This window comes from Microcebus murinus, chromosome 18 (assembly GCF_040939455.1).
Source record: "Microcebus murinus isolate Inina chromosome 18, M.murinus_Inina_mat1.0, whole genome shotgun sequence".
Taxonomy (NCBI): Eukaryota; Metazoa; Chordata; class Mammalia; order Primates; family Cheirogaleidae; genus Microcebus; species Microcebus murinus.
In genome coordinates, this window is record NC_134121.1 from 15,950,809 (window position 1) to 15,978,108 (window position 27,300).

A 27,300-nucleotide genomic window follows, 5' to 3' on the forward strand; every position below is an offset into this window, starting at 1 on the left:
GGCAGCTCATTGCACACTCCACACACACTGAGAGAACCGGCCCGTGCCTGGGACCGACCTCTCTTCTAAACCGTTTGTTTCTTAAGTTCTATCCATAAACGAAGGGTCAGCAAACTTTTCTGTAAAGGGCAACACAGTAAATATTATAGGTTTTGCGAGCTATTGAATCTCTGTTGCAACTACTCAACTCTGCATTATGCTACAAATGCAGCCATGGGCAATATGTAAAAGATGGGTGCAGCTGTGTTTCAATAAAAGTTTATTTACAAAATAAGGTGGCAGGCTGGATTGGGCCTGGGGGCCATAGTTTGCTGACTATAATAGGTGTATATGTGAAGGAGTGCCCTCACCCATGAGTAACAACAAAAGGGTGACCAGAGGCTCCTAGCCATGTGTGGTAGAGCATACACACACACATGCCATGCACACACATGTGCATCCACACACATGCACACATACATGTGCTCCTAGCCATAGGGGGTAGTGTACACAGACACACATGCATGTACACACACATGCACAGACTGCACAGAGTCAATTAGCTATGCCAGCCCAGTGACTAGTACAAACGTCACACTTCATATGATATACATGTATGTCTTTATTTATTTGATGGATGACAGGATGAATGAGGGTAGAAGCACGTACCACGGCAGGGGAGCAGGACTGGGGTCCCTACAAATGGAAGATCATTGAAAACTTCTCACCATGTGGCTTTGGGATGTGGTTCTGTGCTCTTTATCTGGACCGCAATAGAACTACTAAGTTGGAGACTGTGATACATCACACAGAAGGATGAAGCCACTCCTGCCACAACCTGGTTCTGCCAGAGCTGGGAATGGGACTAGCCTCTCCCGCCTTCTCTGGGGAGGAAACGACATCACCCGCCTGACCACCCTGGGCAGATGAGACAGTAAGCGCAATGCAGGGAGGAAGGGCTTCGGCATTTTATATCACAGGGAGATTTTTCTTCTCCAGGGTGTTTTCCTGGTCTTCATTTACTTTTGCTCCCAGTCATATAAAATAAAATAAAAAAAAAAAAACAAGGGCCTAACCTGTGTGTCCCAGGAGAGGTATGCCATTCACACTGTTTAATAAAGCGAGTAGAAACTCGAAAGCCAGGTCACTTCCTGTTGGGAGATTCACGCGGGGACAGTGATGGCTGGAGGCGCGTCTCTTCCAGTGCGCCCGACAATGCTTCTCACAGCTTGTCCCGTGCGGTCTTAGGCAGGGAAGTTCTGGGCAGGCACGGAGCGGGCCAGGCGGCTGACAGAGCACGGGCGCTCCCCGACAGCCCCCCACGGTAGCGGGGTCTCCGAGGGCCCAGCGCCCAGAGCACCCCGAGTGCGGTCCTCACTTCTCTCCGGAAGCAGCCGGATTCTTGAAGACCTCGGCGTCCTCTGGCTTAAGGGACCCCGCAAACTGCCTCAGGTGCACTTCCTCAGGCTGGGCAGAGTGTCTGTCCCGGGTACTTGCGTCTCTTAAAAGGGGAACCAAGGCAAAGTTCTTCCAGTTTCTCCCTGAAGCTGAACGGTAAAATACCATCACTACCTTGGAGGCAGCAAAACAAACAAACATTTACCTGCCGGCCTCACAAGTCTCCAGACAAAAGGAGGCCCCGGGCTGCGAGAGCTTCCTGAGGTACCGGGATCCCAGCAATGTCCTCTTCCCTCGGCTTTTCAAGGAGCCTCACTCACCCTGCTGGCCCCTTAAATTCTCTTCCTCTATCCCACCCTGACTTGTTTGTGACCTCAAGAGAGTCCATCGCTTGCCTCTCTCGGCCTCCATTTCCTCCCTGCCCGAGCGGGAGGCAGAGGAGTTCTCCACAGAGCAGCGACGGGCCTGCCCTGTGAGTGGCTCCACACCGATCCAGGTCGGGGTGATGAACACCAGCCAAAGAATACGGATGTGGGGTCCAGGCCCCACCAGGGCATAGCAGATTGGGAACAATGCCACCCTTGGGACACAGCAAAGGGACACTGAGTCTCGCATGGGGACATCAAGTGTGGTCTGAAATCCCAGGAAGCTCCTGAGGAAAACCCAATTGTCTTCCCCGGAGTCACCTCTGGCCTCTGGCCACCTCAGACAGGTGGCAGCCAAGTGGGAAGGCTGTGTGTGCTCCCCTTCTATTTGCCACAGCCCTGGTCAGCCAAGCCCTCTGGTGGGCCACCTTGAGTCAGATCTCTCTGGAAAACCAGCCTAAACGCACAACCTCCCAGCCTCCGCCCCTCTGCTGGTGTCCAACACTGGCCACATCCCAAAGGCACCACAATGCCAGAGGCTGGTCCCGTCGTGACTACTCTAGCTGAATTCTGCAGGTCCTGGTGTTTCCCCAGCCCAGCAGGCGGACACTGGCCTGTCTGACACCAAGCTCCAATCGCTGAAGGACCAGCCCTCTGGGAACCCGGGCATAGTAGCAGGAGGGCTCTGTGGGGACACAGGCCAGCTGGGACACTGTCTACTGGCTGGCCGGGTGTTTGACACCCAGCCTCAGGGACTACGTGGCCTAGCCCTGGTTCAAGGGCTCTCAGAGTCAGCACAGGACATCTGGTGCCCACGTCCCACAGTTCTGATGCCTGGACAGCTTCACATCCTCCCACTCCCTCTTCTACTAACCTTTTCTCCCCTGGCCTTTCTCTCACGCATCCCCCTACCCCCTTTCCAATCACACACAGTGTTTGGTGGGGACAGGAGAGGTCCTTGTCCTCTGAGTTATCTGACTATTCATTACTGGAGTTTCTACTGTTACAAAGTCGAGTAAGAAAGCAAGATCCTCAGGCAATATTCACTAATTAATTATAAGCCTGAAATCAGACAACCTCCAACCATCCTCCATCCCTGACCCAATTAACATGGATGGGTGTGTTGAGCAACTGGCTCAATGTCTTTAGTAATATCACAGTGAATGTACGTGTTGTTGTGAACTGCCAACAATGTCATGCAAACATAATACAAATCAACTGCAAAGTGAAACAGCAAACCTTGAAAAAGATGTGGGATTTCATGAAATCTATGAGATTGACATGAGAAAACTGCTTAAATCACATGCAACGCCATCTTCAAATACCTCTCTGGAAAAGTTAGACCAGTTAACTACTGAAGGAGAGATAATCTACAAGTATTATGATGCAACACAGGGAGTGCTTCTAATTAGACTCATAGAAAAATCCCAGGTGTGCAGGAAGCCTGTGGAAAAATGGGTGAATACCTTGAGCAGTTTTCCAGTTTTATGAGCCTTTGATAAAAACAGACTTTCACTTCCAGCTATAATGGAAAATCTAGTACTGAGCCAGCCATCCTGCTATCAACAACTATAAAACTAGGCAAAATACACGCAGCAAATGTTTTTAGGCAGAGGACAACAGATGGCGAAAAACTGCACCCCCCTCCCAGAGTGAAATTCACCAGGTGAGCCCTGTGATCACCCTGACTTTCAGTTTCAGGGTAATTTTCCCAACTACAGCACAGTGAGCTGCAGTCCAAGCAGAGCATGGAATTGCCTTTGAACTGAGGAGAAAGAAACCAGAGTGTTGGGCAGCTGAAGCAGGCAGAATGCATGGGGCTGAGCACAGGAGAAGAGGAAGAAGGAGTTATGGGAGTAGAAGCCCAGAAATCTTTGGGGCAAGCAGATTCCCCACAAGTCCTTGGCCAAGAGCTGGGCTGTGCTTGTTCACGGTGAGACTGCAGGAGGATTATTAGAAAGTGGCTGCTATGGGGTTGAAAGTGGGACAGAGACATGAAGGGGTGAGCAGTATTGGGGGATATTGGAGGTCTAGCCCAGCCAGAGTGGAGAGACCTCCTTAACACCCTTTAAACACTCTGAGGATCAAGGTAAGATACTAGAAAGACCCCACTTAGGAGTGAGAACCACACCCTAGAGTAAGGATCATGCCCTAGAGCAAGGCCTACTCAAGACCTACTCCAACAAAACCTAAAACCAAGCCCAGGCAAGATCCTCAGTGGAGACAGAGTTTGGAGATTGTGTCCCCCAAGTTTTATGTGCTTGGAAAATGCCTTAGGGTGTTCACGGGCCTGCCATAATGAAGTTTAAAGCTAAGCCTACACAAGTTCAAGGTGATTTCATCAGTAACTGAACTGCCAACTGAACAAAAATTCAATATTCTTTAAAGGAAGGTAACAGAATCCAGAGTCTCTACAGTGTATTATCTACAATACCCAGTATACTATTTTAAAATACTATGATTTAAAAATACTAAATATGCAAAGAAACTATGTGACCCATAGTCAGGAAAAATAGCAATCAATAGACACTGACTCTAAGACAGCCCAGATGTTGGATTTAACAGACAGAGAATTTAAAGCAGCTATTATTCCTGGCAAAGATACTGCTGCATTAACCTGGATATTCACCTTTACCCCAGAGGCTGAGGTACAAGGGCACAAGAAGGTTGACCAGCACCTGTAATACCAACTTTATTTATTTTTAAATCTGAAAGTGTCTTGGGAAAGATTTACAACAAAAAAAAAAATCAACAGAAACAAGTTATGAAAATAAAAATAAAAAATAAAGCAGCTATTATAAGTATGTTCAAAAGACTAAAAGAAAATATGGTCTTAATGAGGAATCAGCTAGGGAATCTCAGCAGAGAAATGGAAAACATAAAAAAGAACCAAATAGAAATTCTAGAATCAAAAAGCACAATACCTCAAGTGTAAAATTTGGTAGGTGGGCTTAACAGCAATTTGAAGATGGCTAAGAAAAGGGTCAGTGAACTTGAAGACAGATCAAAAAAAAATTATCAAATTTGAGAAATAGAGAAAAAAGTTTGAGGAAAAATGAACAAAGCCTCAGAGACCTATGGGATAGTATCAGATGGTCTAACATATATGTAATTGGAGTCCCAAAAGGAGAAAATAGGGAGAATGAAGCAACATATATATATAGCTTTCCAAATTTAATTAAACATATTGATGTATAGATCCAAGAATTTCAGCAAACCCCAAGCAGGATAAAAACAAAGAAATTCATACCTAGTCATACCTTCACACCTTAGTCAAACTGCTGAAAACCATAAAACAGAATATTTTGAAAGCAGCCAAAGGAAGAAAAGATACCTTACATACAGGAGAACAACAGTGCAAATAATGATGACTTGTCTTCAGAAACAAGGGAGGCCAGGAGACAATGGAGAAACAGAACGTGTTGAAATTAAAAACAAACAAACAAACAACAACAACAACAAAAACAACAGCTGCTAACCCAGAACTCTATATCCAATGAAACAAACATGAGGGTAAAACAGACCTTTTCAAATAAACAAAAGCTGATGTAAAATAAATCTATAGTGATAGCAGTTAAACAAATAATGGCCTGGGATGGGGGAGTCAAATTGGCTACCAAGGGTCACAAGGTACTTTCCTGCAAAATGGAAATGTTCTATATCTTGAGTTGGGTGGTGGTTGAGCATGTACATTTGTAAAAATTTATAAAACTGCACATTTAAAATATGTTCATTTTATATGTAAATTATTTAATACATCTCAATAAAGATGATTTTTAAAAGTTTGTAAAATATAAAAAAGATCCTCTCTAGGAAGCAGTATTAAATATGAAAGGTGGAGTATCATAATATCAGGTTAATCGGTCTGAAAAATTATGTCCCTTCCCCCACCGTGCCAAAAAAAAGCAAAAAACAACTATTAACATTTGATTCATTCTTTGTTCAAGAATTAGTTCAGGCTGGGCGCGGTGGCTCACGCCTGTAATCCCAGCACTCTGGGAGGCTGAGGCAGGCGGATCATTTGAGCTCAGGAGTTCGAGACCAGCCTGAGCAAGAGCGAGACCTCGTCTCTACTAAACATAAAAGAAATTAATTAGCTGAATTAATTAATTAAAATAAAGAAATTAGCTGGACAACTAAAAATATTTAGAAAAAATTAGCCAGGCATGGTGGCACATGCCTGTAGTCCCAGCTACTCTGGAGGCTGAGGCAGGAAGATGGCTTGAGCCCAGGAGATTGAGGTTGCTGTGAGCTAGGCTGACGCCACAGCACTCACTCTAGCCTGGACAACAAAGTGAGACTCTGTCTCAAAAAAAAAAGAATTAGTTCAAGAGTGACATCAGCAAAATGGCAAAGTAGATAGTTCCAAATACCCATTTCTCCACAAAAACATCAAAAAAACCAAGCAGAAACTTCATATCCAACTTTGTCAGAACTCTGGAAAAGGATTCAAGTTTAACAGTAACCAAGAAACTGCCAAATCAAGAAAAAAGCAACTTTAAAATGGTAGGGAGCTAAAGCTATAAAACTCGTAGGAAACAACATAGGAGGAAATCTTCATGACATTTAATTTGGCAGTGATTTTTTGGATATGACACCAAAATAACAGGCAACAAAAGAAAATATTAGGTAAATTGGAATGCATCAAAATTAAAAACTTTGTGCATCATAGAACTCCCTCAAAAGAGCGCAAAGACAACCCACAGAATAGAAGAAAATATTGCAAATCATACATCTGATAAAGGATTAATACCCAGAATATATAAAGAACTCCTACAACTCAGCTACAAATAAATTGCCAAATTTAAAACAGACAAGGAGCTTGAATAACTATTTCTCCAAAGAATATCTACAAATAGCAAATATGTGCATGATAAGATACCCACTATCACTTGGCGAAATGCAAATCAAAACCACAATGAGATATAGTACCACTTCACACCCACTAGGATGTTTTTAATTTAAAAAAAAAAGCAAGGCCGGGCGCTGTGGCTCACGCCTGTAATCCTAGCTCTTGGGAGGCCGAGGCGGGCGGATTGCTCAAGGTCAGGAGTTCAAAACCAGCCTGAGCAAGAGCGAGACCCCGTCTCTACTATAAATAGAAAGAAATTAATTGGCCAACTGATATATATATAAAAAATTAGCCGGGCATGGTGGCGCATGCCTGTAGTCCCAGCTACTCGGGAGGCTGAGGCAGGAGGATCGCTTGAGCCCAGGAGTTTGAGGTTGCTGTGAGCTAGGCTGACGCCACAGCACTCACTCTAGCCTGGACAACAAAGTGAGACTCTGTCTCAAAAAAAAAAAAAAAAAAAAGCAAGAAAGAATGAAAAAAAAAAAGAACAAGTGTTGGTGAGGATGTGGAAAAATTAGAACTCTTGTGCATTGATGGTGGAAATGTAAAATGACGCGGCTGCTTTGGAGAACAATTTGACAGTTCTTCAAAAAGTTAAACAGAATTATCCTATGATCCAGCAATTCAACTCCTGGGTATAGACCCAAAATCACTGAATGCAGGGAATCAAGCAGTATCTTGTACACCAGTGCTCATAGCATTATTCACAATAGCCAAAAAGGCAGAAACAACCCAAATGTCAATCAACAGATGAATGGATAAACAAAATGTGCTCTAATCAGCACCTAAGTGGACACATAGGTTCTACCATAATAGGGTATTGGGGTGGGAGGGGATAGGGGGGCGGGTATATACATATATAATGAATGAGATGTGCACCATCTGGGGGATGGTCATGCTGGAGACTCAGACTTGTGGGGGGAGGGGGAATGGGCATTTATTGAAACCTTAAAATCTGTACCCCCAAAATATGCAGAAAAAAAAATGTGCTCTATCCACGCAATGGAATATTATGCAGTCAGACACAAAAGGACAAACATTTCACGATTCCACCAATATGAGGTACCTAGAACAGACAAATTCATAGAGACCAAAAACAGAATAGAAGTTACCAGGGGCTGAGGGGAAGGGGGAATGGAGACTTACTGCTTAGTGGGTACCGAGTGTCAGTTTAGGATGATGAGAAAGTTCTGGGAATAGTGGTGAAGGCTGCACAACAATGTCGATGTACTTGATGCCATTGAATTATATACTTAAAAATGGTTAAAATGACAAATTTCATGTGATATATATTTTACCACAATTGTTTTAAAAACCAAAAATAAAGAATTAGTGTACAGTTGTAAGTATAATTCAAAATTTGTTCAGTATAAACTGTTTACTTCATTTTAAATAAATGTTCTCTAGACTTTTTAATTCAATGTTTATGGTTAAATGTTTACCAATAACTGTTAAATGACTTTCTTTCTGGTGGTCATTTTCCTCTCCCCCTCCCCGCCCCCCCCACCTTGTCTGGACGTGTCCATGAGAGGTCAGAGTTCACACGTGCCTGTTCGCGTCCATGTGGCCTCCCAGAGCCATGATGTGACGTGCACTCGTGGGGTGTGGGGGACAGGCGGGGGAGGCAGGGCAGCCGGGGTGAGCTGGCCACCCCAGGTGTCTGCATGTGGGCTGAGCTGCCTCCCCTGGGGCACTGGGGACAGGAGCCTGGGCCAGCTGCTGGCACAGTGGCTGGCACGGGCTTGCTGAGCCGTCAGCCACGCCGACACCTGCAAGGCACACGCGAGTGCCCGTGACTGAGTGTGTGCACATGGCTGCCATCAGGGGCTGTGACGGAGCCCTGGGGTAGGGGCGGGGATGGGGCGTGAGGAAGCCTGCAAGGAGTGGGGGATCCACGAGGTGCCACCTGCCCAACCTCAGGCCACCAGCCTCCGTGCCACGGCACCCGCCCCTCACGCCTCACCTCTGCCTGGCCGCAGGGAGAAGCTGAGGGTGCGCTTCACGCCCTCGCAGTTGCCCGGGTCTTCGTTGATGATGCCCACGTTGGTATTCCAGGTGGTCCAGTTCACCTCATCCACTCTGCAGGGTGAGGGGACGGGGAGCAGGGAGCTAGCGGGCTGGGAGCCATGCCCCGCGTCCCAGGCCCAGGGCTCAGCCCCACGGGCCAATCCTCAGAAGCCCACAGAGCAGGATGGAGGCCCGGCTGGCGGGGAAGGGCAGACAGGGCCTTGCTTTTTGGACACCACCGCTGAAGATGTGTCCTCTGACCACACATTGAGGCCAGGGGACTTTAAATATTTGGTTCCTGGTTCTGACCCCACTCACTAGGTGACCCTTTCTGGACGCCTCAAATTTTCCAATATTTAATGTCTGCGTCCCGCCAGCCGAGATGCAAGGTGGGTCCCCGGTGCCCACAGCTGAGCCCCGGAGCTCTCCAGGCTTGGACTCCTGCGTGGGCCTTACCTGAAACACCACCTGTAGTCGTCCTTGCCATCGGGTGTGTACCCCACCTGCAGCAGCTTGCCCGAGCGGAAGGCCTTCCGCATGCACTTCAGGAAGCTCTTCTCCGTGTCCAGGATGGTGATGGCTCTCTACGGGACGACAGGACAGGCAGGGGCCGAGGGCTCGTGCGGGGGCAACGCTGGCTGCTGGTGCTGGCTGCCAGGACCAGCCCCACCAAGGTCTCTCCCAGCCCCAGACGCCTCCGAGCTGGACCTCCAATGCCCTCTGCCCTAGGTTTGCCTGGTGGGGACACACTCCATGAAAGGAGCACAGCCTGTCCAGCCTCGGATCCACCCAGGCACAGCTGGTGCCTGCCGGTTCTGGGCAGGGCAGCTTGAAGAGGGACATGGAGTGTCCCAGCCCCTTCCCTGAGGAGCTTGCAAGGGACAACATAGGGCAGCAGTTAAGAGCAGGGCCTTAAAGTGGGACCACCTGGGCCAGGTCCTGGTTCTGCTGCATACCAGCTGTGCAGCCTTGAATACAGACACCTAAACCCTCCATGCCTCAGTGTCTTTATCCAAAAACGGGATAGTGATAGAATCTACTTCATTGGACTGTTGCAAGGATTAAGTGAGATCGGGTAAGACACTTCGAACGGTACCTGTCATAGAGCACGTGCTACTTAATGAGAATGATACTTTTATTGTCGTTAGCTGGGGAGGTAGAAATGGCCCATGTGGCACAGAGAGGTGGCTGTCAGGGCCCTGCCCCATATTATCTGCTCCCCTGAGTCTGGTCCCTGGAGCCTACTCTGGACATGGTAGCCCCCATCTCCTTCCCCGTGGGACCACCCAGCCCACAGGCAAGCGCAGTGTCTGTGAATGCCATCTGACCTAATCTGGCACTGAGCAGATGACGGTGGCAGGGGAACCTGCTGGAAGGGAGTCCCCTGAGGGAGATGCTAGCGCCTGATTGATTCCTGGGCGTGGCCGGGCTTCCTGCCCCCTCCCCAGCTGTGCAGGGCGGCAGACAGAGCAGCCGGCACCCTCCTGGCTGCTCGCCCCACCAACCGGCCCACCTGCAGCTTCCAGATGTTCTTGCTCTCCTGCGCGATCTTGTTGACGGTCTCGCCCATGAGGGCGATGAGCATGTTGAGCAGGAGGATGTAGGTGAGAATCACGTAGGCCAGTAGCAGGATGATGAAGACAGCCTTGAAGTCGTAGTTCTCGGTGAACTCCAGGTCGCCCATGCCGATGGTGAACTTGAACAGCTCCAGACACGTGGAGTATAGGCTGTTGTAGGAGCTGTCGGATGGCCTGCAGCTGTGCCCCCGCCCCTTGTGTGATGTGGACTCAGTCGACACGGAGCTGTTCTTCCCGTCCTCGATCAGTGTCACCACCGCTATGGGGCACAGGGAGGGAGGCGTGCAGCTGGATGAAAGCCAAGACCCCAGGCGCCCTGACATCCATCCCCACTACCCCAGGATGGGTCTGCAGCAGGCATGATGCTCAGTCAAGTGGTGCTTTTGTGGGAATTTTTTAAAGCACCCCTTCTTGAAAACTATCAAAGAGTTGTCATAATACACTGTTTTGTTATAAGAACTTTATCATCATCTGCTAGAAAAAATGTTAAAATAAATATACAAATCTCTATATACAATATGAATACAGCCACTTTTGTGCAACGCACAACATGCTTAACCTTCCATGTCAGCCCTGGCTCCATACCCACTTTGTCAGTCACACTCTGCCTGCCTGTGTCCCTTAGAGGTCCATTCCAGAGCCATGGATTCTGAGTAACTCGAAGCAGAATGGTCTATTCCCACATTCTGCACTCTTTTGGAGGAAGTATAGCCCAGAGTCTGAGATCTTCTGTAGAAGTTGTGCACCATGGTAGTATCGGTATCCACTAACCCCCTTGGCCAAGTCCCCACTGATATGCAGCATCTTCAGATCCAGGTGCCAGAGCCCACACCTACCAGGTCCCTCCTGGTCACAGCTGCCCACCCCTCCAAGACAGAGATTCCAAAACAAACCGCAGTGTGGGGATAGGGGAGGGTGCACCATGTGAACCATGTTACTGAAGGACTTGGATGAGGATCAAAGCAGAGTTGTGTCCTCAAAAAATGTTGTGGATGTGTCCAAAGAGCACAGGAGCCAGCCTGAGGGGGCTTCCAATGACTAAATCTCAGACAACTTGAGCATCAAAATAAATGATGATAGTAAAGATGATAACCCATTTAACAAAGTGGAAATCCATGGAGGGGGAAAAAACAATCCATGAGGCCATTCTGATACAAATATGTAAATAGATATAGGGGGATGGAAGGCTCTTCCTCCTAATAGAATGTCAGCCAATAATGTGGAAGGAACAATGGAGTCACAAAATCAGCATTCAGCCACCATCATCGGATTAAGTGATTCAGTAGGACTCAATGGATGGATCAATGGATGCTCTCACTATTGGGTGAAAGTCTGAATGAGAGACAGGATATTTACGTAGTCTCAAACCATCTCCTCGCAAATGACTTATCAATTACAAAGGGAAAGATAGCAACTTTACAATGGAAAAATCTGGCAGATCCACCAAAACCAAGTCATCAAAGTCAACCTCACCAGACATGACACAAACAGACCTCTTGTGACTCCTGATAAAATGCACTGAAGAAGACACACATTATTTCCTTGATATTCTGGCTAAAAATGCATACCCGAATATAGTCGTGAGGGTACATCAGGCATACCCAGATTGAGAAACACTGCACAAAACAACTGGCCTTTACTCATTAAAAATGCTAAGGTCACAAAAGACAAAGACAGAGGAACTGCTCTAGAGTAAAGGAGACCAGAGGGGCGTGGCAACAGGATGTAACACCTGCTCCAGGATGTTCATTTTCTGTAAAAGACATGATTATTAGGACAATTGGTGGAATTCGAGGAAGGGCTATAGATTAGCTAAGAGTATGTATTGATGTTACTTTCATGATTTTGATCGTTGTACTGTGTTTACATAACAGAATGTTCTTTCTTTTAGGAAATAAACTGTGAAGTATCTAGTGTTTCATGTTTGCAACTTACTCTCAGTCTTTTTTTTTTTTTTTTTTTTTTTTGAGACAGAGTCTCGCTTTGTTGCCCAGGCTAGAGTGAGTGCCGTGGCGTCCTAGCTCACAGCAACCTCAAACTCCTGGGCTCGAGTGATCCTTCTGCCTCAGCCTCCCGGGTAGCTGGGACTACAGGCATGCGCCACCATGCCCGGCTAATTTTTTTATATATATATCAGTTGGCCAATTAATTTCTTTCTATTTATAGTAGAGACGGGGTCTCGCTCTTGCTCAGGCTGGTTTTGAACTCCTGACCTTGAGCAATCCGCCCGCCTCGGCCTCCCAAGAGCTAGGATTACAGGCGTGAGCCACAGCGCCCGGCCTACTCTCAGTCTTTTTAAAGTGCAAGATACACGTGTGTGCATGTGTGTGTAGGAGGAGAGAAAGTGATAAAAACGTGGTAAAATTTGGAGAATCTGGGTAAAGAGTATGGAGAAATTATTTGTACTATTCTTACAACTTCCAGTAAGCCTGAAATAATGTAGAAATAAAAAGATTTTTTAAAACCTGAGCCAAAATGCAGCTATACTTCAGGCGAGCAGCAGTTCCTACCTGCAAAGTTACTTAAAACATTTTATGAATCACATTTCCAAGTTCTCAGGGTCACTTGGTGTGTCCTTTGTCCATCCACTCTGCAAGTGCGTGTCACCTGCAGACAGGCACCTGCCTACCCCACCTGGCTCCCCCTCACCCGGCCCCTGGCAGGGTCCTCAGGAAAGACACACATTATTTCCTTGATATTCTGAATTCCTTGATATTCGAGGGGAGCAGGAGCCCCACCCTCCCACCAGCCCTGCCCAAGCCCGTTACCTGTGGAAAACCCGAACAAGAAAACGATGTAGACAAACATGAAACGACACAGGTCCCTCAGGATCATCTGCAGGAGAGAGCAGGGATATCAGAGCCAAGGCTAGGCCCAGGGAGGAGCTGAGGGAAGGACCAGGACAGCATCAGCCTGGAGTTGATCAGGGGAACATGCAGGAGAGTTTAGGTTGGTGGTTTTCAGCTCAGGTGTCATGAGGGAGTCATCCACACCTCCCCCCACAGCCTTTGTTCTGGGCAGGAGTGGGGGCGGGGCTGGTATGCAGAGGGATCAGTCTCAGGGGACCCCCCTACACCTGGATCAAGACTAGATTGCTTGGATCTTAGGGAATGGGCTGGGAGCTAAGCCAAAACCTCCCCTGACAATACAGAGAGCGGGGACAGAGCTTGTGGGACAATCTCACACACCCCTAGGGCAAGCGGGGCTCTGAGGGGCCCCCACTGGGGCACAGGGCACCCACCTTCTCAATCATGACGGCGTAGATGCCCATCTGCTGGAAGCCGCGGGTGTAGTAGAGCATGTTGATCCAGCCCAAGGCCAGGGAGAACACCATGGAAGCCACGTACTCCTTGCGGTGGCTGAAGTACAGCACCACGGTCGCCAGCATGAACACGGACTGTACAAAGCTGAGGGTGGAGGGACAGGAAGCTCTGGCTCTGGGCACCCGGGAGGCCTGGTGCCCCCCAGGATGCTTGGGCATCTCCTCAGAGGCCCACCTGTAGTCCATGGTAGTAGCTAGAACCAGGCTGTCCTGCCACCTTTTGCCCAGGTAGCAGAGGCTCCTTGTGGGAGCAACCTCACACCCAGGGGGCAAAAATTGGCTCAGGACAGGTACCCAATCTTATTCCTTTTATGCATAAAGCACAGATTTAAATATAAAAGAAATATAGTATACTTATGGCATTAAAATTTCAAGGGGGGATTAGAAAAACATATCTAAAAAGGCAATAATTTTAAAAGGCTGGGAAACACTGCTTTAGCCCCAACAACCTTCCTGTCCAGTCCCCAGGAATAAGAGCCTCACTGGACATCAGATAACCTGGGAGCCCTAGGCCAGTGAGGAGGGAAGCCCATGCTCTCCTGAAAAACCACAGGGGGTGTCTGCTGGTCGTGCCCTCAAAAAGAGCAGAACGAGGGAAAATGTCCCTCAGCCCCTTAGTCCAATGGAGGGTATCCAAGTAGGAGCCCTGGATGGGGAGAGGGCAGCTGGATGGTCCTATGACAGGGGCTGCTCCGTGGCCCCTTGTCCACTGTGGCCTCCTCCAGAAAACCCCCCTGGCTGCATTTACACGGTAGAGCATACTGACCACCTTGCCTCCCATTTGTGTGACAGAACCCAGCAAGGAGCCAACACTGTGCTGCTGAGAGTCTGTTGAAAACTGGTGTCAATAAACTGGCTCAATTAGAGTCTGTTTTCTAATTCTGCTGCAATGAAAAAGCATTGCTCAGCATTTGTGGAACCCCTGGCCAAAATGAGAACTGCTATCAGTTGAATTGGTAAAAGATTGTCTTTGGCAACAAATGGGGTCCCCCCATATAAATTTGGCGAGTTGGAAAGCAGCGAACAATGGAAAGTGACTTAGTAGATCCAAGAAAGCCAAATCTGAAGCCAGCATGGAGGAAAGCTGAGAATCGATTCTTGGAATCAAGGAACTTCAAAAGGACCCCCCAGAGGGGATGCAATGAAGGACCTGAAATAAGGAAAAACAGAGCTCTTGTCTCTGAAGTAGACAAAACAGAGGATCTTTGGATGTAGGTTCATCCAGAACCATTGAAAGTATTGGTATTTTGCCCAAAACTAGGGAGATTGTGTGATTGTATACAATCCAGATTCCAGAAAACCCTCTTTCTTAATTCATCTCTCAGAAAGCTGGCAACCAGATGTCTCCTCTCCAAGTAGAAGATTGAGAAAATGCTCTCTGTGAAATCTGATGACCCCAAGAAGAAAGACCCTGATAGACTGACTTCAGGAATTATTAATATCCAATAAATGGTTTATCTAGATCAGCCTACAGTGAAGCCCAAAATTGATAAGCCCCATCCACACATTTGGATCTTCCAGCCAGCTTCTCAGTCCTCCACTCCAATCATAAGCAGATGCCAAGGATTCCCAGATATTCTGAGGTGAGGGCTCTAACACAAAAGAGAAAAAACAAACAAACAAATGGGAAACAACAACTTGGAGAACAGAAAAACTATGTGAAAAGAAGAAAAACTTCTGAAAATCTGTCTTAATATTCTCAGAGAGACAAAAGAAGATATTGTATCCATGAAACAAAAATAGAGAACTAAAAATAAGGAATGAAGAGAATTTTTTAAAGCATTTAGAAATTTAAAAAACATGATCTTAAAAATGATAAACTCAATAGAAAGGTTAGAAATTAAAGTTAATTTGAACCTCCCAAAACATAAAGATAAATATAAAGAGATAGAACACAAGTGAGAAAATATAAGAAAACTAGTTCAGGGCTAGTTCAGGAGGTTCAATATACAAATCATAGGATTTCTAGGAGAGATAATCAAGAAATAATTCAAGAAAATATCCCAAGATAAAGAACATAAATTTTCAGGTTGAAAGAGCCCACTAAATGCTCTGAAGATTGGATAAAAACAAACCTATATAAAAATGCATCATTAAGTTTCAGAACACTAGGGACGTAAAGAAGATACAAAGAGGCCAGGCGCAGTGGCTCACGCCTGTAATCCTAGCACTCTGGGAGGCCGAGGCGGGTGGATTGCTCGAGGTCGGGAGTTCGAAACCAGCCTGAGCAAGAAAGAGCGAGACTCTGTCTCTACTATAAACAAAAAAAGAAATTAACTGGCCAACTAATACATATTATGGAAACATTAGCCGGGCATGGTGACACATGCCTGTGGTCCCAGCTGCTTGGGAGGCTGAGGCAGGAGAATCGCTTGAGCCCAGGTGTTTGAGGTTGCTGTGAGCTAGGCTGACGCCACAGCACTCACTCTAGCCTGGGCAACAAAGTGAGACTCAGTCTCAAAAACAAACAAACAACCTTAACAAAAAATAAATAAATAAATAAATAAATAAATAAATAAAAAAGAAGATACAAAGAGAAAAAATCAAAACAGATCTTAAAAGAGGAACCAGAATCAGAGTGGTTTCATCCATAATATTGGAAGCCAACAAACAATGGAGAAATATCTTTCAGTTGTCTAAAGAATTTTAATACCCAACCAAACTATCAACTGAATGTGATGCTGTAACAGAGAGATTCTCAGACATACAAGATTTAAAGAAAATTTTACTCCCCTCTTCCTCACCATGTGTCTTCTCTCTTTGGTTCAAGATGTTCTCCCCAAAATAAAGAAGTAAACCAGGAAAGAGGAAAATATTGGGTTCAGAAAATAAGAGATCCAACTCAGGAGAAAAGTGAAAGGGATCTCCAAGACGTTAGTGAAGGAATGATGCCTGTACACATTGGAGCAATGTGACTTACGATTCAGGCACACTGAAAGCTGTCATCACCCTGCCCTCTACCATTATACCCTCTTTTTTCACCAGATGAAAATACTGAAGGATGTGCTCAAATAAAACAAGGGGGAAAACCAAGAAAGAGGAAGATACGAGAGAGAGATATGAACTCTAACCTGGGGGGAAAGCAATGAGAATTCCAAGGCTGGCAGCAAAGAGAAGTCCCAGTATGACAGCTAAGCAGCAGACCTGGAGAACAACTAGCCCAGTTAGAAAGAGAAGATGGGGCTCGAGGAAGAAATCCCTCAAGAAAAAAAAGGGGTGGGGGAAAACCTGATAATGTAATTTATGTTTTTGATTTTGGGGGAAATTACACTGAGAGATTTGGGGAGGTGTGGGAAGAATTAGCAATGGCCACAGAGAAAACTAAACAAGTGAAAAACAAGGTAATTATTAACTTCAGAAGAAACAAAAAAAGAAAAGAAATATTATAGAATATTGTGAAGCTCGACTGTAAATATTCACAGAGGCATAAGAATGTGAATACTGAATACTGATTAAAACAAAAAATCATTCCACAACCACATAATAAGATTCCAGCTCATTTTCTGAAGGAAGGGGGTTCCCGTAACATCCACATGGTTTTATAACTGTTTTTGCTTATCTGTTTCCTCCTGAAGCAGTAGTTCTCAATCAGGAGTGATTTTGACATCCCCTCCCCAGGCTGGGGGCCTTTGGCAATACCTGGAGACATTTTTGATTGTCAAGACTAAGTGATGGGGAGAGCTACAGGCATCGAGGAGTAGACGCCGGGGTTGCCACTAAATATTCTACAATGCACAGGGCAGCCCCTCCACCACCACAACTAAGAATTATCCAGTCTAAAGTGTCAGTAGTACCAAGCTTGAGGAACCCTGCCGTAAAGATTGGAAATTCCTTGAAGGCAGAGGCCATGTCTACTTCATCTCAGTACCCCAGTGCCAACCAGTAAATGGCAGATGGATGGACAAACGGATGGAAAGGTGAACAAGGGCAGATCTAACTCGTGCTCTACGGCACATGAGCCCAGGGCACAATTTGTCAATCCCCAGCACCAGGTACATGTCTGGCACAGCGTAGACCCTCAGTACTCATTCATCCAACAAATGCTTACCGAATGCCTTCCATCATTCCTTCACCATGTTCACCGAGGGCCTACTGTGTGCTGGGCCCGGCGCAAGTGAGAGAATGAGTAAGAACTGATTGCCCTCTCCTCAGGACCGGGCCAAAGGAGGTACAAGGATCAAAGTGTCACTTACAAAAGCATCTCGCTGTAGCTGTCCACGAACAAGGCCTTCATGGATGGCCGCCTCTGCAGGAAATACTGAATCTGCAGGTAAACAGACCGAGTCAAAGCCCAGGAATTGTTAGCTGTAGCCAAATGGTAAGCACCCAGACGTGCTTCTTCTAAACAGCGCCACCATGGGGCAGCGGCGTGCGCTGAAGCAGAGATTACGAAAAGAGGGAAACAGGTCAGGCCAATGGGGTGATGTCAGGTGACGCAGTCAGCAGAGATGTTTTTAAAATACAGAGTGGATTTACAACTATACCTAGAAATAAAGTCAGGAAAGAAAATCACCAAAATGTTATTAATTGCTATGAATAAATGATGGGATTGGGCAATTTTTTTCTTCTTTTGAATAGGTGCTTTTTTCTTCTTCTTAATTTTAAATAAGCATTTAGAGTAAAAGTTCTCTTAACCAGCCTCCACTGAACTCACTCACAAGACAAACCGTTGTGAGGTCCTAGCCAGGACACCCACAGGCCTCTGCTCCCTCCCGCGGGTCAGTCCTGCCTCTGCCAGGAGTGCTTTTATGGCATTGTACTTTATTATAACATAAATTATAAGTGTGGAAAAAAAAAAAGACAGTTGTTTCTGTGAAGACAAAGTTCAGTGACTTGGAAAGACTCCATAAAGGTAAGTAAAAAAAAAAATGGGCATAGCTTAAACCCAAAAGATTGGGAGTTTGAATAATCACAATTATCTCAAATTCTGCATTCAGGTCTCTTTGTACACGTCTAAGTTCTAGTTCCTCCTTAAGAAGCTGAAACTAGAAATTATAGATGATATATCATGGGTGTGGTTTTTGCAAGAGAGGTGATGTAAAATTCCAAACAGTGGTCCCACAAAGATAAGACTGCTCCTACATTAGAAAATGGCCAAGGATCATGCATGTATGAGTTTTCAATTAAAATAAAATGATTTCTGTGGAAATAAAATGATTCCAGTATACATGTAGATTTCCTTCATTGTTCTGAGCTTTAACAGACTTTTTTATTTTTGAGACAGAGTCTCACTTTGTTGCCCAGGCTAGAGTGAGTGCCATGGAGTCAGCCTAGCTCACAGCAACCTCAATCTCCTGGGCTCAAGCAATCCTCCTGCCTCAGCCTCCCGAGTAGCTGGGACTACAGGCATGCGCCACCAGGCCCTGCTAATTTTTTTCTATATATTTTTTAGTTGGCCAATAAATTCCTTTCTATTTATAGTAGAGATAGAGATGGGGTCTCGCTCTTGCTCAGGCTGGTTTTGAACTCGTGACCTCGAGCAATCTGCCCACCTCGGCCTCCCAGAGTGCTAGGATTACAGGCGTGAGCCACCGCACCCGGCCAGACTATTTTGATTAATGAAACAACTACCAGTGGTGATCCCTTAAGAGGCTTCCACTCTGCTTCTACAATTATATATGGCAGGCTCACTGGGAAGAGCCCTGCCTATTTGCAAGCTTGATTACCCTGGGCCTGTGGTCATGCCCTGGGCAGACCCCCCCACACACACACACACACCAGCTGTGAATGCCTAAAATAAAATGAATAATCATCTTATTTTAACTGAAAAGTCATACATGCACAATCCTTGGCTATTGATCTAATGTAGCCGCAATCTTGTCTTTGAATGCGGGCCACTGTTTGGGATTTTACGTCATCTTCCTTGCAAAAGCCATACCTATACTACCTCACCTATGATTTCTGTGTGTCTGATGAATAAAAAAGTGAGTGCTTCTCTTAGCTTTTTGTTTCGGTGGCAACGGAGACTCACAGAGTGGGAAGGAGTGCTTACCCCTCGGAAAAAAAAGTAGACTCCCCCTGCCACAGACAGGATTTCTCCAGTGACTCGGAAGTAGTCTTCAACGGTGTTTCTCACCTTAAACGGAGGCTGTGAGATGCAGAGAAGTGGGTGACGCCATTCACTAATTCATTCATTCAACAAACATTTACCAGGTACCAAGCCCCGTGACTCGCACCCAGCCCCTGCCCAGAAGGCACAGCCTTCATCAGGAGAGAGACTGTGCATTTTTATAGGGACACTTGCAAGGAGGCCCCTCTCTGGGGCCTAATTCCTCAAAGTGGCAGCCTCCAGGTGATAGGCCGAATGTCCTTGCAACACGGTGCTGCTCCCAGGCAATGTCCCCGCAGGCCCAGAGCTCCCCTTGGGTGGGAGCAAGGCTGGGACAAGGTGGAGGTGGAGGCACAGTCCCACTGCCATAGGCATCCTGCTGCCCCCACAGCCCACGTGAGCACCTGCTACCCCAGGAGTGTCAGGGACCCTAATGGACAATGGAGGAAGAGACGATCCCACACACACATGCAGGCATTGTCCTTGTGTGTCAGCCACCATTTTTGAGGTGGGTTTCCTTTCAGCTTCCTATCAATGTTTCCTAAGCACTAGTTCACGGACTTGTCTTATTAGCACATTTCTTTTTTCTGTTAAAATGAAGTCATTCTCTGTAATCCTAGTGCTCTGGGAGGCCGAGGCGGGAGGATCACTCAATGTCAGGAGTTCAAAACCAGCCTGAGCAAGAGTGAGACCCTGTCTCTACTAAAATAGAAAGACATTAATTGGCCAACTAAAAATATAGAGAAAAAATTAGCTGGGCATGGTGGCGCATGCCTGTAGTCCCAGCTACTCGGGAGGCTGAGGCAGGAGGATCCCTTGAGCCAGGAGTTTGAGGTTGCTGTGAGCTAGGCTGACACCACGGCACTCTGGCCGGGACAACAGAGTGAGATTCTGTCTCAAAAAAAAAATGAAGTCATTCTATGGTCTTAATAGGTGAATAAGCCGGGCGCGGTGGCTCACGCCTGTAATCCTAGCTCTCTGGGAGGCTGAGGCAGGTGGATTGCTCGAGGTCGGGAGTTCGAAACCAGCCTGAGCAAGAGCGAGACCCCGTCTCTACTATAAATAGAAAGAAACTAATTGGCCAACTAATATATATAAAAAAAATTAGCCGGGCATGGTGGCGAATGCCTGTAGTCCCAGCTACTTGGGAGGCTGAGGCAGTAGGATCGCTTGAGCCCAGGAGTTTGAGGTTGCTGTGAGCTAGGCTGACGCCATGGCACTCACTCTAGCCTAGGCAACAAAGCGAGACTCTGTCTCAAAAAAAAAAAAAAAAAAATAGGTGAATAGAAATCAGGTTTTACCTAACTAGGAAGTGGAGTTTTTTAAACCAAATTTACAAGCACAATGCCCTGTGAATAAAGGCAGCAAGTTAAGTGCCCAGGGTCTGGAATGAGAAGGACCCAATTCAGGAATTCCACAGAGTCCATGGCTCCTGGCAGAGGAAAAATTCTGGTCTTAGGCTGATGTTACGGATGGCCCAGGACCTGGCACAGAAGGAGTGCTCAGAAGTATAGGTCCATAGACTGCGTAATGAGCAAGCAAGTGAATAAAAGAGGGCAGGCCAGCAAGATGGTGGCAGGCTCGGGGCCTATACCATCCCATGTCCCTGCGGACACCCAGGCCAGGGGCCAGCTGCTTCCTGTGGCCTAATTCCTGCATGCTTTCTAACCAAGTACTCCCCTCTGCCACCAGGGACCTCCGTGACCACGCCATCAGCCTCCCCAGACCTCCAGGCTAAAGGAAAGGGGCTGAGGACCGTCACCAGGACAGCCTGAGAGGGACGCTGAGCACAGGGACACCAGGCTGTCCAGGTGATCTTTCCGTAGCTCCAGCAAGCCGGGGAAAAGTCCAGGGCAGGGCCTGGGCCTGGGATCCAGTGGGGCTTATGGGAATTCCACACCCCCGCCCCTCAACCCCTGACCGAGGGCTCAGCCTCTGGCCGCACCAAGCCGTCCACAGGCCTGTGGTAGGCGACCACGGTGAAGATGATCATGTACAAGCAGTAGGCGGAGAAGTTGAAGTAGAATATGCGCTTGACAAATCTGTCCCACTTGTCCTGCAGGAGCCGGTTCAGCGGCTCCACCAAGAGCATGTCGTGGCGATTCTAGAGGGAACAAAGAGAAGTGAGGCTCGCTCCCCCCGCCAGCAACCACCTTACACGCCCACCCCAGCCCGTGGCGCTGCCCACACCCTCGTCACCAGGATGGTCCCTGCCTGCCCATGCCTCGGCCCACGCAGGGGGTCTGAGCCAGCTCTGCGGCGAATCGCTGAGCGACCCACCCTCTTGGCTTAAGTGTCCCTTTGGGCACAGTGAATGGGGGGAATTGGACAAGCCCCAAGTGCTCACAGAAGGGCCCACACGCTAGGCCCACTGTCTCCAGTAACTCCCTTCTGAGAGCCTGCCTCCTTGTTCCTGCCCAAGAAGCCGGCTCTGGCGTGAGGCTACGCGGGAGGGGCTGAGGGCAGGCAGGGAAGAGCCTGGCAGACTGGGAGAAAAGAGAATATTTGCAACATATGCCATAGAGGAAGGATAAATCCACTCTGTAACGACAGCATCTACAACCAAACACCATGAGACAAACCGTCCCAGGAGAAGTCCCACAGGACAACGAATAGGAAATCTACCAAAGAAGTACAAAAGATCAAAAAACACGAATAAATGCTCAGCCTCACAGCGATCAAGAAAACGAGAATTAAGACATTAATGAGATAGCATTTTTGGCTCTGTTGATTTAAACTAGTTTTCCAAAACGATTGCTAATATCCAGGTTGGCACGGCCATGGGCAAAGTCGTGCCCACTGGGTAGCCTGTGCGTCCATTCAGTAGCATTTGAATATTAAGTGAACATACTTTTTGATTTAGCTGTTCCAATTCCAGGTAGCCTTCCTTGAAAAACTCCCAAACCCATGCTGAGTGGCCTGCAGTATTGTAGTAGCAAAAAACTGGAAATAACCCAAATGTCAACCTGTGACACTTACTCCCCATCCCTACTATGGAATCCTGTGTGGCAACTTTTTGATGGGGCAGACCTATTGTACTGATATAAAACTTCCTACAAGACATGCCATTAAGTGACAAACCAGGTTGTTCAACATTACGTATAGCATGATCCCGCTTCTGTAAACAAAATGAAATTACACATTTTTAAATGCCATTGTAAGGAGGGTCCGTTTTGTCTATGTACCTCTGAGATGTTTCCATCTTTGTGGGGCCATAATCACATGCTGTCGGTCTGCTTAGGGAAACCATTCAGTGGGGATGAAAGGGAAGAGGACGCCGCAGGACCTGGCCCGGGCAGTAGGTTTGCACTGATGGGAGGAGACGGGGGAGCCAGGCCAGGGGCTGGGGCTGGAGTGTGGTGGCCCTGAACTCCTCCCCGGCTGTGTCCCAGCCCTGCCACTCACGGGGGTCTCACTGCTGCTGTAGGCGATCACCTCCAGCACCGAGTTCTTCTCGCAGGTGTCGATGCAGGACAGGTCGTAGAGGGAGGAGTGCACAGGCCCGTAGGCCCACTCGGTGAACTTCCTGGACAGGTGCCTGCACTCGGGCTCCTGGATCTCCCTCTGGAGAATGTAGGCCAAGACCTGCCGCCGGGGAACGGGAGCCTGCTAGAGGCCAGCCTGGGGCCCAGCCAAATCTCTGCTTCCCAGCCCCTCCCCAGGTAAGCCCCTACCCCCTCCTGCCCACCACCAGCATCAACCCACCGCTGCCTCCAACTCCACCTGCAGCCACATGCAGCCCATCACACCAGGGCCCCTAGCTCTACCATCTCACAGCGATGGACGGTGGTGTCCGTTCTAGAAAACCTCAAGCCAGGAGGACATAAACAGAAAATCTGAGACATGAAACCGACATCATAAAGCCAGGCTCCTCATCCTAAGGGGCTCATCTGAGCAGGGACAGGCTTCCAAACCCCCTGGGCCTGAGATGCCCCCTCCCCTCCAATTCCCAGCAGCCCCAACCCCAACATCAGCCTCCTGTGGCGCCTGATTTCACCTAGGCCTGCCCTACCCCACCCTCTCCCCTTAGGACCTCCCTATCACCCAAAATTCCTGCCTGCCACGGACAAACACCAGCAACTTCTTTTTCTGTTTCACCCTAGGCCTCACTCCCTGCCGCCCCAGGCCCCAGCAGCCCACCCGCACCCCGTATCTAACTGCCAGTGCTCAGGGCTGGGAATCAGAAGTCCTGTCCTCTGACTTAGTCTAACAGACCTCTGAGCTGGTGTGACAGAATTGGAGTCCCGCATGCATGTGGCAGCGATGCCAGGCACCCATAGTGAGGCGGGCGGCCCTCTCCCGCAACACCGTCTCAAGTGGCACTCCCAGCCTGGGCCGAAGCCCCCTCCTACCCCGATCTTCCCGCTGCCGGCGGCCAGGGCCAGCGGAGTCATGCCCTTCTTGTTGGTGATCTCCTCCAGCTTCAGCGTGGGGTGGAGTTTGGCCCCCAGGATCAGAATGTCGTTGTACATGGTTGTCACAAACTTGGTGTTGTCGACCGTGTTGTCGGCCACCTCCACCAGGGCGTGCAGCACCGTGTTGCCCCCCGAGTCCCGGGCGCTGATGTCAGCTGGCTGCCAGGAGTTCTGCAGCAGGAACTTCACGATGGCCAGCTGGTTGGTGCACGCGGCCAGGGAGAGGGGCAGCTCACCTGCAGCCAACACGGGCCTCAGGGTGGGCCTCGGGAGTGGACCTCCAGGCCTCCAGCTCCCTCTGCCTCTGCCCCAAATCTCCCCTTTAGCAAAAGCCAAAAAGCCAAGTGTCTGCCGCATGGTCTCCCTACCGAAGTAGAAGCCGGGCCGCCCTTTGGTGTTCTTAAAGAAATCTCCGTTGGCCGCAGCCTGGACGTCTGCTCCATTCTCCACCAGGAGGGTCACCAGCGCCATGTTCCGCCTCTCGATGGCAATGTGCAGCGCCGTCTGGCCTACAGAGGACACACGGCGCTGGCTGTGTGGTCACAGTCCTGTGGGGTTGCCTGGACAGGTGCTGGGGGAGGGCCTGGGGAGGCAGCAGCTGCGACAGGAGGAACTAGGCAGAAAGCACCTGGCTGACCCCCATGCAGGGGGCCAGGCCAGGATCCCCCAGGGGGGGCCCTGGGAGGTCCTGAGGCAGGAATGGAGACCCTAGGAAGAGAGGATACCAGATTGGAAGGCAGAGGAGTCAGAGTAGCCCAGGAATTTTGCAAAGGACAGTAGCAGAGAGGCCAGAGGCCGTGACTTCCAGGGGAGGGACCACCAAGCTGATAGGGGGACGCAGGGACCTCACAGGCCAAGGGAGGAGACTGCAAATGAGGAAGGCAGGGACCATCAGAACCAGGAGAAACCCAACCAGCAGATGGGGGAGGCAGGGACCCCCAGGACCAGGAGCCACCAACACAGGGACAAGGAGGAGGGAACTCAGAGCAGAAAGGAGGTCCCTCGCAGGACCATGCCCTCCTGCTTCCTGGCAGCTGAGCCACACCCGGCCCTGACCCCTGCCGCCCTCCCACCCTTATAGTAGCTGTCCGTGTAGCAGGCGTTGACAAACTCCTTCAGGCTGTCCGTCTGCCGGGCGACCTCCAGCAGCAGGGGGATGGTGTCGTTCTGCCCCTCGTGCAGGTTGAGCACGGCTTTCAGCAGACACGTCTTCCCTGTCTCGGGGTCTGAACGACAAAGGGAGGGTCAGCGCAGGGCTGGGGCCGCGGCCCTCCCAGGAACCCAGCGCTCCCAGGGACACCTTTGAACTCGCTGTCGGTGAGCTGCTTCTTGCTCTTCTGCAGGAAGAGGAGCAGGCTCTCCAGCTCCTGGCAGTTATTCTGAGCAACGGCTTCAAAGATCTTCCTGCGATCATAGAGCTTGAGGGTCTTCTCGGCGCCGGCAGTGACAGAGTCCTGGGACAGCTGCCTGCAGGCCACAAAATACCCTTCTCTCGTGCCCTGGTCTCGGCTCGGCCCTGCGGCCTTCAGAGCTTGTCAGGGAAACACAGCTAAACCCCAAGGCAGACCAAAAGGGGGAAAAGCATGATACAAAAGCCACCCCTCAATCTAGGTGACTTTCCGGGAAGCCAATGTAACAGGGAACCGTGGGGCACTTATGTGCCCTGTCTGTAAATGCCATCTGGAACGTCTTCACCACCAACACCTCCTACACCCAGAGCCCTCGCTTCTCTGCCTGCCGGGGAGCTGGGGCTCAGGAGGCCATACCCTGGCTGGGGCTGGAGGCAAGGGTTTGGCCCCTGCTAAGGGAAAGGGGTCCTTCGGCTCCCCAAGACAGCCAGCCTGTGGGCCCTCCCTGCCCCGCTGTCTCATACTCGCTGCCCAAAAGCCTCCCGGCCTTGAGCTTTTGCACTTCAAGTCCAAGTGTTTGGGGCTGGTGAGCATTCCAGGCCTGGACACCGAGCGGTCAGCTGGCATCTGGGGTCAGTGTATACACCAGCCTCTGTGACCATGTGACCTGTGAGGTTGTGTGAGTGCAGACACTGGACCAGACCACCTCGAAGGCCCCCCAGCTCCCTGGCTCTATGACTTTAGCCCAGAAGCCAACCACCATGTGGCATGTTCTTCAGGGAGGGGGCTCCAGATGCAGACTCACCTGGCACAGGTGGGGCCGTCCCCATGCCTCTGGATGATGACAACCGGGCTGACTGTGATGGTCGGGCACGAGGCCAGCTCACCTTCCTCATAAGAGCCATCCATGGAGGACTTCTCCTCCGAGTCGCCCTTCCCAAAGAGCCGGGCGCGCCTCTTGGCCATGGAAAAGTGGGGCTTGGCTGGAGGTGGCTTGGAGTCAGGGTCTCCATCCAGGGGTTCTGGGCAGCAGTCTTGTTGGGGTGGGTCCTCAGACTCCCCCAGGTCTGAGCTACCCCATTTCTTCATCCTTGCAGGATCCTCTGTGGCCCAGTATGCAGCCTGCGGGCAGCCACGGAGTCACGTTTGTTCCCAACTTACGGACTACACCCTTGGCCCCCACCTGCCCTCCTTGCTAAGAGCGAGGTGAAGCAGGGCACCCCAAGGGCCAACTGGCTGCTGTTCTCACCCCCCAGAACTAAAGCTTTCAGGACTGCACCTCCCACCCAGAGGCCCAGAGGACCGGCCGGCCTAGCGGTACTCAGACTGTTCCCGTGATCACAGACATCAGCACACTCTGGGGGACACAGGTTAAAGTGATCCCTCCCCTTCTCTGGGCCTCAGTTGCCTCATCTGCAGAGTGAGGATGATAACCACTACTCTGCCTCCCTCCCAAGATCAGAACAAGGGGAACAATGGGGGTGGCCGTCGCTGGCTGCATTCAGGAAGTAACTCATAATGAGGATGGCTCAGCCCCGAACAGCCGAGCAGTCTGTGTCCTCTGCACACAGTGACCAGCTGAGTCCAACACACCCACACTCTGCCCTGCAGGGCCCTCCTCTGCCATGTGTCCACCTGCCATCAGCCACGTGCCTTCGCTCTGCGACTGGCAGCCATTCAGTTTGCACAGGGTTGTGGGCTTTTCTTCTTGCACTTTTTATCACGTTGGTGAAATTAGTATATTTCAAGCATCCTGGCCCTGAACTTTTAGGCTTTAAGTGATTTGGGGCTGTTGGGCCTTCTAAGCCTGAACCCCTAGAGGCGGGCTGGCGGCTGGAGCAGCACGTGTCGCCGTACACAAGCGCTAGAACTGTTTTCTGCTCCCTTCCGAGCCGTATTTCCTATGTCCCCTCCACCTGGCTGGGTGCACCCCATCCCTGGAGCCCAGGGCTATCCCACCCATTCCATCTCGTGGCCTTTGTCCCAC

General features: G+C 49.3%; 1 protein-coding gene across 1 annotated transcript; it reads right to left on the reverse strand.

Annotated features, from left to right (window-relative positions):
• Positions 1–589: 589 nt before the first annotated feature.
• Positions 590–26,429, reverse strand: TRPV1 (transient receptor potential cation channel subfamily V member 1). The gene is made up of 15 exons (XM_012779310.3): positions 26,119–26,429; positions 25,265–25,431; positions 25,038–25,190; positions 24,333–24,473; positions 23,902–24,200; positions 22,955–23,134; positions 21,495–21,653; positions 19,493–19,588; positions 17,694–17,764; positions 13,420–13,585; positions 12,947–13,013; positions 10,115–10,437; positions 9,058–9,185; positions 8,558–8,673; positions 590–1,526 (listed from the first exon to the last, which is right to left on the reverse strand). The coding sequence occupies exons 1-15, from the start codon at positions 26,400–26,402 to the stop codon at positions 1,354–1,356; spliced, it is 2,523 nt and encodes an 840-aa protein (XP_012634764.2). The 5' UTR covers positions 26,403–26,429; the 3' UTR covers positions 590–1,353.
• Positions 26,430–27,300: the final 871 nt, after the last annotated feature.

Bases quoted from the DNA above. Each gene is read 5' to 3' on its own strand.
- TRPV1 (XM_012779310.3), bottom strand. From the start codon at position 26,402: ATGAAGAAATGGGGTAGCTCAGACCTGGGGGAGTCTGAGGACCCACCC. The intron at 25,432-26,118 runs GTGAGTCTGCAT...TGTGGCCTGCAG, and splicing joins GACGGCCCCACCTGTGCCAG to GCAGCTGTCCCAGGACTCTG. The intron at 13,014-13,419 runs GTGGGTGCCCTG...TCTCTCCTGCAG, and splicing joins ACGCCGTCATGATTGAGAAG to ATGATCCTGAGGGACCTGTG.